Source organism: Vigna unguiculata, chromosome 11, assembly GCF_004118075.2.
Source record: "Vigna unguiculata cultivar IT97K-499-35 chromosome 11, ASM411807v1, whole genome shotgun sequence".
NCBI classification, from domain to species: Eukaryota; Viridiplantae; Streptophyta; class Magnoliopsida; order Fabales; family Fabaceae; genus Vigna; species Vigna unguiculata.
The window spans coordinates 26,090,963-26,104,103 of NC_040289.1; the positions used below are offsets into that span (position 1 = coordinate 26,090,963).

The 13,141-nt window shown below is 32.3% G+C and overlaps 1 protein-coding gene across 1 annotated transcript; it reads right to left on the reverse strand.

Moving 5' to 3' along the window:
• Nucleotides 1-311: 311 nt before the first annotated feature.
• Nucleotides 312-8,569, reverse strand: LOC114169432 (sec1 family domain-containing protein MIP3). The gene is made up of 7 exons (XM_028054575.1): nucleotides 8,274-8,569; nucleotides 7,003-7,146; nucleotides 4,931-5,080; nucleotides 3,217-3,708; nucleotides 1,277-2,797; nucleotides 1,091-1,159; nucleotides 312-626 (listed from the first exon to the last, which is right to left on the reverse strand). Exons 1-7 carry the CDS (start codon nucleotides 8,319-8,321, stop codon nucleotides 498-500), a joined length of 2,553 nt encoding a protein of 850 aa, XP_027910376.1. The 5' UTR covers nucleotides 8,322-8,569; the 3' UTR covers nucleotides 312-497.
• Between the last annotated feature and the right edge of the window lie 4,572 nt (nucleotides 8,570-13,141).

The window sequence follows — 13,141 nt, forward strand, 5'->3', positions numbered from 1 at the left end:
TTTCGAAGAGAGACTAATTTTAAAATTTATTGAAATATGAGGAACCAAAAACATATTTAACCCTATTTTATAAATATGAATTTTGGGTAGATTACTCAATCTAAAAGTTCATACACATAACTTGTACTCCTTTCTATTCAGCTATGTTACTGAATCAACCCACGTAGCAAACCGTGTCCACGTCATGTCTTATGGTGTAACAATGAGATAAAGAAAGCAACTAATCGAAACTGAAAGCATATTGAACAGAGTATGCTGGTCCTTCTGCATCATGATTTCATGCTTCCTTGAATGGCAACACATCAAAATTCTCGAACTGTGACTTGTATATTAAAAGCCAATTTTGACTCAATTTATTAATTTCTCTGTTTTTGATTTGGAAAGAAAGAAAATACAATTAGAACTGCCTATACAAAGTTAAAAGTTACAACATACAGGATATAAGAAAACCAAATTCAATTTAATTTCTAGCTCCTATATCTTAACAGATGAACGAATTAAAAGTAACTAGAATTCCCTAGCAGTAAATCGAGCATGTCATTAGAAGTGAGAAGAGTTGTTCCACCAACTAGCAACTCAATATCAGGTCTTCCACTTTCAGCCAATGCCTCATGAGCCTCACGCACCTGACAGTGTCAAAAGTAAAAAAATAGTCAGGTTACCGTTCTACATACTAATCAAGGATCAGGTTTTAAATTAAACAGAGTTATGTACAAAAAAAAAGACAACAAATGTCACATTATTTATAAAATATATATATATATATATATATATATATATATATATATATATACACACACACATATATATAATAGTTTTAAAAACTTCAATTTTTTAGCACTGACAATATATAAGGTTTTACAATGTCAACTGATAAAAATTGATTGTTGCTATAACTCTTAAATAGTTATTGTAAAAATCAACAAATTATAATAGAATATCAGATTAGAATACCTTTACATACATACAATGTCAATGTGTAGATTATTTACTCAAACTTTAATTCGCAATAGTATGCCCATATTGTTATTCACAGACATATTGGAATAGTAAGAGGGAGAGAGGAGACAAAGGTATTCAAGAATTTCACCTCGAGCCCATTAATACCGCCAATAATGAACACCAAAATGACATTTTGATCAGCAAGGCTTGGTTTGGCCTGCAGTATTCGTATTGACAAGAAGAATGGAGAAAAGGTTAAAAAAAATGATTAGCATATTTGAACTGGACTACTAAAGCAACCTCCGCATAACAAAAATTAACAAACCATAATTACCTGACCAAGGCCAAATCTTCCAAACCCACTCTTAAAGAGGCGCCCCACAGTGGAAGAATGATATTCTAACCCAGGCACGTCGTACTTGCCCAACACCCTTGTTAGTATCTTATAAAGCAATCCTTTTCTATCCTCATCAAAATTGGATTCCATGGTCAATGATCCATCCCTCAATGGTATATTCTTTCTTTTCAGATTAGATAACTTGTGAAGAAATTTGAAAAGATTGTCCACCCTATCACGCAACTCCAACTTCAGTTGCACATCACCATATACTTGTTCATTTTTATTGTCATCATCACCATCTTCATCACCCCATTTTCCCCATTGATCATCATCAATATCTAGTTCCGAAGATTCTTCAGCAGTTCCCTGAGATTTTAACTTGCTATCAACATTAGTTTCAAGCTCTTCTCTCAGTCCATCTAGAAACTTGAGATTTGCTACTGAAGGATTTTCAAAAAGCGCATCTACAACAGCATCTTTTAACAAACGCTCCTCTTGCCAAGAAAATGGCCCGTCAGCGCCAGATGTTGGAAAATTCTCACCCGCAAATATATATCCAATGATCATCAACAGCAAAGCATCTTGCAAAGAAAGTAACCCCTTTGAGATCTCCCTTTTCCCCTTATTTACATGTGATCCCAACAGAGCACTCTTGTTGATAAGGTCACCAATTTGAATGGCAAGACTTTGACTTGTTTCTCCAGAACTTACACTCAGAATTTTCTCTCCGCTGCTGAATGCATCCCATAGGGTATAATTTGATTCTTCAAGGGCAAATAACGTGGCTGCAGCTAATTGGATAATTCCCTTGTTCCTTAGCAAAGATGATTGGTTCCTGGACAAAGCTTTGATCATAGCTTGTATCTCCGGTTTTGTAGCAACACCAGGACGAGACTTCACATTCACGGCAACATTTTCCCTGCGCAGAGTTTCTTGTAGCCATTTCTTTACCAGTAAGGCTCCATCTTTCGTTCTTCTATCTAGAATAGCTTCCAAAAGTGGCATCCCAAGGAAATTTTCAGAAGAGACAAAGGACCCAGTAAGTATCTCTGCATCAGTGTGACTAGGCTTGTCATGAATTTTCTGGCCAAGGTTAATCAAGCCAGCTAACTGAGAATCAGAATTACCAGAATTCCACCCAGACATAAAAGCCTCAACGCTTTCTAAAAGACGAAAACTGTCTATTTTCGAATCTTCTTCGTTGAGGATCCTTGCAAGTGGTATCTGAACATCTAAAGGAGCACGTTGTAGGTATAAAGAACCAAGTTTGAGTTGGCTCCCAGAACCTTTGCCAGAAATTGTTCTATTTCTACGGGGCAAAGAAGAAAATATGCGGTCAACAAGTGAGTCGCCATGGCAGCAAGGAGTGAGAAGATCAAGTGTACGATCAATGAGTAACAGTCCTGCTGATCGTTTGCGGCGGCCTACGTCATAAAGACTTGACATGTCTGTCAAAACTTTTCCCACAGTTTTTGATATATCACCAAGGGAGAAAATTTCCATTTTCAAGTCCATCTATCATAACCAAGAAAATTAATGGTCAAGGTGAAAAAGTCCATTTTCACCCTTAAATGGGATTGGCTACATGAATCAAACAATAATATTGTGTGCTGTTAAAAACCAAGTTTTTGAAAAAGATTCAGAGGTAGATCTGTTTAAATGAGTAACACTCTTACGAGAAAATTTTTATTTCAGTAATCTTTTTCAGAATGGAAGTATGAGCCCCCAGTAAAAAAGAACAATATTGCATGGAGCAGCTCTATCACAGACCTATTAATATTATAATGTTCAAGATTGTCCCCGACATTTAAGTATATGAATGAAGTACACAATACAAGAATCCTAAAAAATTAAAAAAGAAAAAAACAAATCTTGAAATAAAGTCAACAGAAGTGTGCACACATTTCAGTTAAAAAATGCATATAACTAGTTACCTTGGCAGCCAAATGGTAGAGAAAGTGTGCTGTAAGAGTAGCCCCTGGAGGCACATCATCAGCATCAGAGAGAATACCAGTACTAAATGGAGGCAAACCAGGACTAATGGAATCTTCATGCCCAGTTGATAAGCGTGCTTCAGCTACCAACCCTTCTGAAGGTAGAACAAATACTCGTGGTGAAATAGGACATAAAATCATGGGAAAATGATAAACAGAAACAACCAATTTCATCACTGATTCTTCAACGTAGTCTAATGAATTATTATTCTCATAAAAATCTCTTCCACTTGGACTAGTTTCAAGATTAAGAACATCCTCTCCAATGGAAGGAAACTCTGAACGTCCCCCATCTTCAATATTGAGCTTTCCCTGTCCCGGTTTTGTCCGTGATTTCTTAACTAGTTCTTCATAATCTTGAACCAGTAAGGATTCATATTCAGGATATGCATCTGGTCCCAGAGGTGAATCAGGAAATGCTGAGTGTGCTGTCTGCATTTTTTATTAGTAATGGAAAATTCAAAAACAAAAGGATAAAAAGAAAGGAAACAATGAAGGAAGGAAATAGGTATAGGAACGAAATAACTATAAACTAACTACCAAAATATCATTAATGGATAAAGTAATTTCATTCTTAATGGATAAATGATGAGTTCATCTGCTTTTGACTTTTTGATTTATTCCCAAACAATAGAGATGGCCCAAACTATTTCCAAAAGATGATAATTTCTGTTTCTGTTACTACTATAACATTACCTTTTTAACATACTGGAAACCAACATTAATTAAGGGTTTGTTTGTTGCACAAACTTCCCCGTAAGGACTTCTAGGAGAAGAAAATTAAATAAACTTTCTCAGAAGTTAAAACGAACCCATGCATAAATTAATTTGTAGAAGTTAACTCACGATTTTCCTAAATTTTCATTTTTTAACTTATGCATAAGTTAATTTTAACTTATGGAGAAACTCATTTAGTTCCTTCTTAATTTTCTCTCCTAGAAATTTTAGTGGAGAGGCTTGTCCAAAAAAGCCCTAAGACCACCACTAATACTATCAGTCTTTCACTGGGATAGCAACTTGCCAACTACTCATGTAATACTAGGGTTTGCATGCTAATGAAAAATACAACGATTAAGGTGCAACCATAACTCATTCTTCAGAAACTGGTAGCTTATTTTACTATTACAAAAGACAGGAAAAAAAGGAGTAATTACAGTACAGGCCAAGGGAATAATGTTATTGTTTAAAACTGTCAAAAAAATGCCATGCAAATATAAAAAAGAATAATAATAAAAATAGTAATAATAATGATAATAATAAAGATGATCAAGATCCATTTCTAAATCACTTATAAAACTAACCTCTTTATGAGAAAACACCATGTTTCATCCGGGTCAAATTTGTGGTGTTTTGATATGATTTCATTATTATTTGAATTTTTAGACATAATATCATTACTTTTGTATTAAAATTATATGTGATGGTATTATATTTCTTTTGACCGCAATGTTTCCGCCATAACTCATTATGGTTTTGATTATAACTTTATAAAGGATTTTTGGATCACCGATATTTTTTGTTATCTGATATCGACAACACTAGCCAACAACATTAAATGTATGAAAACATGGAACGATAATATATGTATAAATAAAAGGAGAGCCAAGGAGGGAAATAGAAAAAGGGAAAAAGAGATGTAATTGTAGATAAGCACCTCTGAGATAGATGTAAATATAATGCAATGACGAACAACTTGATGTGTGCTCAGGCAACGTAAAATATACCGGTGAGCATCACTTAGTAGACTTGATGTGATAACCACAAGTTTCCTCGCAGGATCAGAATTTGAGTTCCAATCTACCACCTAAACAAGGAAACATTGATAAAAGTAAATCATGATACATGTGGCCAGCCTAAAAGTAGTCATAGACTATTATAATACAAACAAATCAGGAGCATGTAGAAATCTGAGCCAGCAGATGAAAGAATATCTACACGTGGTTCCATGCAGCATCAACTATTAATTTACTAAGAAAAAGGATGGAATCATGGAACGGCTAAAGAACAAATTCTATAAGGGAATTCTATATCCTCCTACAAATGCTTCTACTCTCTCTTACAGTAAGTATTTATACTTCCAAAACATTAAATACATTTACTTTTCATCCAATACTTGCCATAAAAGGTAGGAGGATTAAGAATTATTCAATTCTATAACATCATTATCCGTGAACATTAAAAAACACAATTTTTTTATGTTCAAACACGATTTGTGTGAATTTCAAGGGGAAAAGATAACCAAAGGTGGACCAAGAACTGTGTCTCAAGGGCGGTCAAAAACAAAAAAACACTACTAAAAGAAAAATTAAATTTTCACATGCATAACATATGCAAGAATTTAACATATAAATAATACTTTTATAATAAAACACAAATATATTGACTATTGAGTATAAAAACAATATAATACAAGAAACAGATTAGATAAATAGTGTGTTGGGGTGATCACAAAATAATCTTTAGAATCATTTAAACAAAAATAAATAAATGAAAGTGACCATGGCCCCACCAGGTCAGCCCCTTCATCTGCCTCTGAATCATAGCTCAAAGCCTTAAACACGCAAAAGAGCAATTCAATTTCATTGTATATCATTATCCTCAAAGCAACCGTGAAATAAGCACCCAAGTGGCCACAAATACAATTTCACCCGTAATAGTTTTATGGTATGGGTACAGGGACACCACTGAACATACAGGCATTTGTCTCCACACAAATACACCATAGCAAATGAGCTGACAAAGCCATGCTTCTGCATAGTAGATTATCAAGACAATACTCAATCCACCATTTAATCTGAGATTTGCAATAAACCTTCAAATGATGAATTGCCTCTGCTACTTTGCTTGGCTACACAAGACCAGAGGAAAAACTTCAAAAGTTTCTCCACCCTTTGTGACACCTCAACAAGTATCAAGAAAGGGAAAGGAAATAAAAGGGAATACTGGATAGGCTTGCCTGAGTGAGAATCCAACCACTAAAAACAGTATAAAATCAATTCCTATTATTCAAGCACATGACATTCAGATCATTCCATCTGAAAAGGACTTGACCCATGAAAAGAAGGATACAATATTTACAAATAACAATGGGTATTAACATGTTCCCTACAACAAGGAGAAAAGGCAAGAATGGTGTTAAAATTGAAAAAGAGAAAGCCTCAACTCAGTGAGAAACCTTTATCTTAATATTTAAATAAAGGAATTCAGAATTATTAATAGAAAAATATTTTCAGTTCATAACATCACGCATAGCGGTAATTATTAGTGCGTGAATTATAGATATTCATCACTTAGCTACACTAAAACTTGTCTAAAGCTGATACATGCCCTACCTACATTCACCATATAACATAGGAATTAATGGGCTCCAAACATTGGCCAGAGGGAAGAATTCATTAAGTGAAAATCCAAACACAGATCACTAAACTTGTCTAAAGCTTATACATGCCCTACCTACATTCACCGATATAACATAGGAATTAATGGGCTCCAAACTTTGGCCAGAGGGAAGAATTCATTAAGTGAAAATCCAAACACAGATCACCAAAAATTATTGATTTCATTTCATAGCCTCTGATGTAGTATTTTTCAAAACAGAAAAATAGTAATATCTTTAAATTTTATAGTAATTAAATCAATCATTGAGATGATAATCAAATCTTGGTAGTTTACTGAAAGCACAGAAAGACAACTAGGGCAACAATCCAATATGAAACCAGTACTTACAACATCAAGTGCACACATGTTTTCCAAACTGCAAATAGCCCGTGCTCCAAGTTCAAGAAGTACTGGATAGGCCCCTAAAAATTGGAAACTTTCTGTAGATCCAGCATCTAGATAAACAGTAGCATCTTGAATATGCTTTGATATCTGGAAAAAAGGGCACAACTTATATTAATGAAAAAACTAAAAGGAAAAGGATCACATGGTTACAGTTGTAACATGTACAATTGGGTAATATTTTCAGGAATAAATTCAAATTCACAAGTGCAGTATAAGATGCTTTGCAGAAACTATATTGGCCTCAAATCTACAAGTGAATAACTTTACTTAATGTTAAAGAGAAGAAAACAATGAGCTACTCCATCATAAGCACAAAATTAAGAAAATAAATATAGATTTTGGATGAAACACAACAGTAAAGCACTCTAAATGCTTTCTTCCCTGGAGCTATATGAACATACCCAAGATCATTTCTTCCAATCTCAATATTAGAATTAGTTCTGTGACAACCTATTGCCTTTTGGGATAAATGTTCTTGCTAATGGAGGATCCACTAAAAAGGGTTTTAAAAAAAATAGTGAATTACTCTGATACTCCCTAATAGTTTTTTTAAAATTGCACACAGCACCCCTAATTTTATAACATTAACAACAACCTTGATGCAATGTTTTTCAAACAAAACAAGAAAAGTCAGTGTAATGTACAAGGGATATATCTGTAATGTTTATTAAACAATTAAGAGCCTTAGTGTAGAGACAAGAAAGGAGGGGTATTATGTACAATCTGAAAAAATCTAAACCTCAATAGTGTCTACAATTTCCAACAATATCGAAGATAATAACAAAAGCACATACGCAGTTTAAAACCTTGGTCCCAAACCCATACCATAACTCTTAAGGTCAAAATAACTTCTTAAATCGCATTAAACTAAACCTGGTTCCTAGCTCTTCTTCTAAAAATGGTTCCTCAAGTTTAATCTAGGTACCAAGGGCACTAACATAGACCAAGATGCATCCATCTAATCCCTCCCACTGTTTAATTTGGCTAATAAAGTAAAGAAAACTTCACCAGAAGAACGCTACATACATTTAAAACATGCATTTCAATATTCCTTTATTCTACATACAAGTTACACCCAATTGGTTCTTAATTTTGCGAAATTAAGAAAAATTAAAATCATATGCATTGCAGAGCCCTACTGAATCTGAATCATTCCGCAAAATCAGAAACAGACATAAAACTGAAGGAATTCTACTTCGGAAGGCTTGTGCTACCTGTCTGATAGAATCGATGCAAGATTTGATAACATCAACTGCGGCCATTTCTTATTCTCTTTAACCGCTCCTCCAGCGGAACGTGATTTTCTTCGAACGCAATCGCAAAATCCCAAACCGCCAAGCGTAAAATGGAGTTAAAACTTCATTCGCCCCGAACAAATCACGCTTGGGGTGTTTGAGAAGACGCGGTTTTGTAATCAGAAATTGGGATTAGGGACGGATCTTACTGCTTCTTCACTCTTTGGAGTGATTTCTTCCCTCTCCTTTCCCTGTGTTCACCAAATCTTTTTTTTTTTTTGTTCATTTTCTCGGTGTCTTTTTAGTAAAGAATTTAAAAGATTACATTTTTTTTATTCCAGAAAATAATATAAAATTGTAATATTAATAATTTTTTTAAAATTTTCTAAAAAAGTACCCTCCCAAATATAGTTAGGGTTTATTTAATTCTATAAAAATTATATTTATTAAATATATATATAAATATATATATATATATATATTAAAATATTATTATATTTATACCAAAATACATACATTATGTATTTCATTTTTCTTTTATTATAATGTTTTTTTATTAAATTATAAAATAATGTTAAATTATTGAAATAAAAAGTAGTAAATTATAAAATATTGTTTTGCAATTTTATTATTAAATAAATGGATTTTTATTATAATTAATTAATGAAATTTAAAAAGTAATCAAAATTTAAAATAATTTTTTATTATAAATAATTATTTAAATTTAAAAAAAATAGTTATTAAAAGGATAAAATTAAACAAATATTTTGTATATAAAAATAAGGGTTAAATATGTTTTTGGTTCCTCAAGTCTTAGTGAATTTTGAAATTAGTCCATTTTCGAAACTTTATATCAATTCAGTCATTCATTTTTAGAGATGCGTGGATTTAGTCCTTCTTACCAAATTTTGTCAAGTTTATTTGACATTTTAAACGCATTTTATGATAATATTTGACTTAACATTAAAGCGAAAATGTGTCAAACGGTGTAAACAATTCAAATACTATCATGAAATGCGCTTGAAACGTCAGATAAATTTAACAAAATTTGGTTAAAAGGACTAAATTCACGCATTTTTAAAGATGAAGGACTAAATTGGTCAAAAGTTTTGAAGAGGGACTAATTCCAAATTTCACTTAAACTTGAAGGACCAAAACCATATTTAACCCTAAAAATAATGAATTATCTTTATTAACAATATTAACAATAATAGTATAGATGTTTACATGTTTACCGGTAAAAACATATACATGTTTCCTTCTTTTTATTGTAACTAATTAATCTATTATCTACTATAAATATAGAAAGATGATGTATAAGGTAAATCATATCATTATTCCTATCTAAAATATTGACACATATCCAAAAGCAGGATATTTTAGTCTTTTGGTCTTTATCTAAAAGGTTGGCACCTGTCCTCAGTGGTTTTTGAATCCTTTCCCGCCTCTTGTGACCAAATTGTGTGACTCGAGGACTGTTCATGATGTAAGTGATGGACAACAACCCGTTCTTCATAAATCTCTCATAATCTACACTACGATTTTTTTTTCTCAATCTTTGCAAATCTTCTCGCTCCCTTTACCCTTCTTATTCTCTCACAACCATATCAAACTTGAACAACTTAAAGAACTAGAACAGGAACTCAGGCTCTAGATTATGTAGTGAATGCATCCCTAATGAAGTGGCAGTGACGTGATTCTAACAATGTTGTTACACTCTTCTCCCACATAGAACAACCCCACAATCGCCAACCATTGGTGACGATTCCAGTCTCTGTAATATTTTGTTTTCCATTTCTTTCTTTTAGTTTCTTTTTTTTTCAAAAACTTATTAAATTGGAGCAATTTGCTCATGAAAAGAACCATTTTTTCTACATTTTCTTGAAAAAGGAGTGATTCCCGAAATTAGGGTTTTTCATATGGAAGGTAACAAAATTGTGGTTGAGTGTCCGAGGTGCGTGCTAATATGTAATCTATTCTCTCACTTTTGTTCTGGCTATGTTGTACTTCTCTTCTCAATCCTTTTCTAAAATGTTTCACTTTGTTTTCCTTGTTATAACTGATCTTATATTTCATGTTTTGAATGACATTGTATAGTATATTGTAGGTATAACGTACAAAGTTGAGACCCATGGCAATTGGTCTTTTAACACCATTTCAAGGACTTTGTTTTCTTGATTTTCGATTACTTTTAGATCTTGAAATTCTTCTACAACAAAATTATATATATATATATATATATATATATATATATATATATATATATATTAGTGAAAATAATAAAACTTACATTGTTTCCTACACAAATCTTTTATAACAAAAAACAAAATGAAAGCTTGGGATATTTTTGAAGTTAAGTGAAAGTAAGAGATGAAAACAAAGAATATTCTCTCAAAGTAAGCTTTTTAGCATGACTTGCAAGTGCTATGCATCCTTCTGCTTGAGTTCCATTGGAATTTTGCCAATTTTTGTTTATTTTTTTGGCTTGCGTACATTCTACAATTGTGTTTTGGGTGTCTCATCCTTCTACAATGATATATAAAGATACTATATAAATTGGTTTTATAGTATATTTGTTTATACCTTAATGACTTGCATAATTGAGATTGACTTCCTTTCCTTGACATCACAATATTCATGTTTGTGATTTACTATCTAAGCACCTTAAAGTATGAAAAGAAAATATGTCAACGTGATATAATTGTAAATTTTGGAGGATGTAATAACAATAGGTAGGTATTTCTGTCTAGAGATGTATGGCTTTTATTCTACTGTGATTTATATTTTTGTAATTAAGTTAATATATGTTGATATGGTTAAAGTTGGAATGATTAATCCGTTAGTCCCAAGGTAGTTTGGGTTGTTACTACATGTATGGTATTAAGAAACTTTCTATAGTTATTGATGTATTTGATTTGTTTTATGTCATGCTTTGATTAATGCTTATCTCTATCTTTTTTTTTTGCAATGTGTCATCTTAATTCACAAGTCTCATATTTTTCTTTTTCAATTTTTTTTTTTCAAATTCTACTCTGATATTTGCCATTTTTGGGTTACCACTACAAATGTGTTATATTTATATTTGATTTGTTGTTATGTATGTTGTAGTATTTATATTACTTAACAAGGTGATGTTGTTGTTGGCATGTTATTAGAACAAAATAATCATGATATTGGGTATCATGTAGTGAAAGGAAAAGATTCTTTGTTTGTTTTTTCATCGTTGTAGTTATTTTTGTCTAAAGATATTCCTTCATAGTTGGTGGTGGCATTAATGGCATGGATAAGGGAATATTGAAATCAATATTTTTCAGATTGAAGAAGCTAGTAAGACAAATGTTTTTTGCTTCTAGTAGAGTGAACATAATGCTTAAGACACTAAACAGAGCATTACTAATACAACAACATTTATGAGTACCTTACAAGGTTAAATTTGTGCAAGGTTAAATTCTCATAGGATATAGATTTCATGATTATGTGCAACGTTAAATTCTCATAGGATATACACTACAAAAAATTATGTTAAATATGGTAGTTTTATTACGGCGGTTCTATAAAACTATCATAATTTATTGCATAATATAACAATTTTACCATTGCCACCTTTTTGAATTAAAATATGGCATTTACAAGTGTCATTTAATAACTATACTATTTTTTCATCTTTCCATCCTGCACCTTTGATTCCCTCCCTCTTATTGCTAAGTTGTTTGAAACTAAAACAAAAATTCTCTTTTCTGATTTCTCAAACAAAAAAAATCAAATTACAAAAAAGACATCCATTTTAGTGTTTTAAACACATTTCAATGATTAACATTGAACCCTCATTCTCTCTAAACACTCAAAGCGTTCATCTTACCTTCGCCTCACCTTCCTCTCATCTTCACCCACCTTCGAACGTTACAAACATCGAACCCCGTCAATACTTCTTTAACTCTCATCAAGGCTTGTCGAAAATCCAACCATCCACTTTCACCAAAAACCCTAGCTACCATCCCTTGTCTTGAACCCTCACTGGAAACCCAAGTTGTCCACCGTGAACTCTTTTGTGAAACTCCATCCTAAACCCTACGAAACCCTAGGTTCTCTAATCAAGAGGAAGAAGAAAAAGGTAACCATTTTCTTGTAAATTTTGCAATTCTTATGTAAAGTTTATGAGTTTAAACCTTTGGACATTTTTTGTGATGTGTAAGACCCGGGAAATTTAAATAATTAAATAAATAATTATTTAATAAATGCGGGTGGTAGGAGTCTTTATGACATTAAATGTGAATTGTTATGACATGGAAAAATACTAGCTCAAATAGTTGAGAGTACTTGGTTGTGTGAGAGGACTTGGGTTTGAGTCCTTTGTGTGCTAATTGTATATTATTTTAATATGAGTACTATTTTAACGTTATGTCGAATGTGATTAGTGATAATGTAATCCTAAAATTCTAAGAATTATCGTAAAACATGAATTGGTTGAATTGGTTGTGTATTGACTTGGTATTGAATGATTGTGGGTTCAAACCTTGCTAAGCACAAATTTAACATTCTTTTTGCTAAATTTTCTTCTGGCATTAATGAGAAGAGAGCAACCAGAAGGTTTGGAAAACCATCAAGTTAATGAGGACTAATGGTTAATAAACCTTACCATAATGATTTTCGTTTTTTTTAAATTTAAGTAATTAAAATAGAAGTGAAGAAGAGAGAAGGAGAGGAAAATAGGCTGGAAAAAGTGCAGAGAGTGTTGGTGTGTGAATGGAGAAGTCTGGTTTGTGGAGAAAGCAAAGAATGGGAGATTTTGGTGGTTCTTAGAAGCAAAGGGAAGAAGGTGTGAGAGAAGAGCAAGGATTTCAATTGGA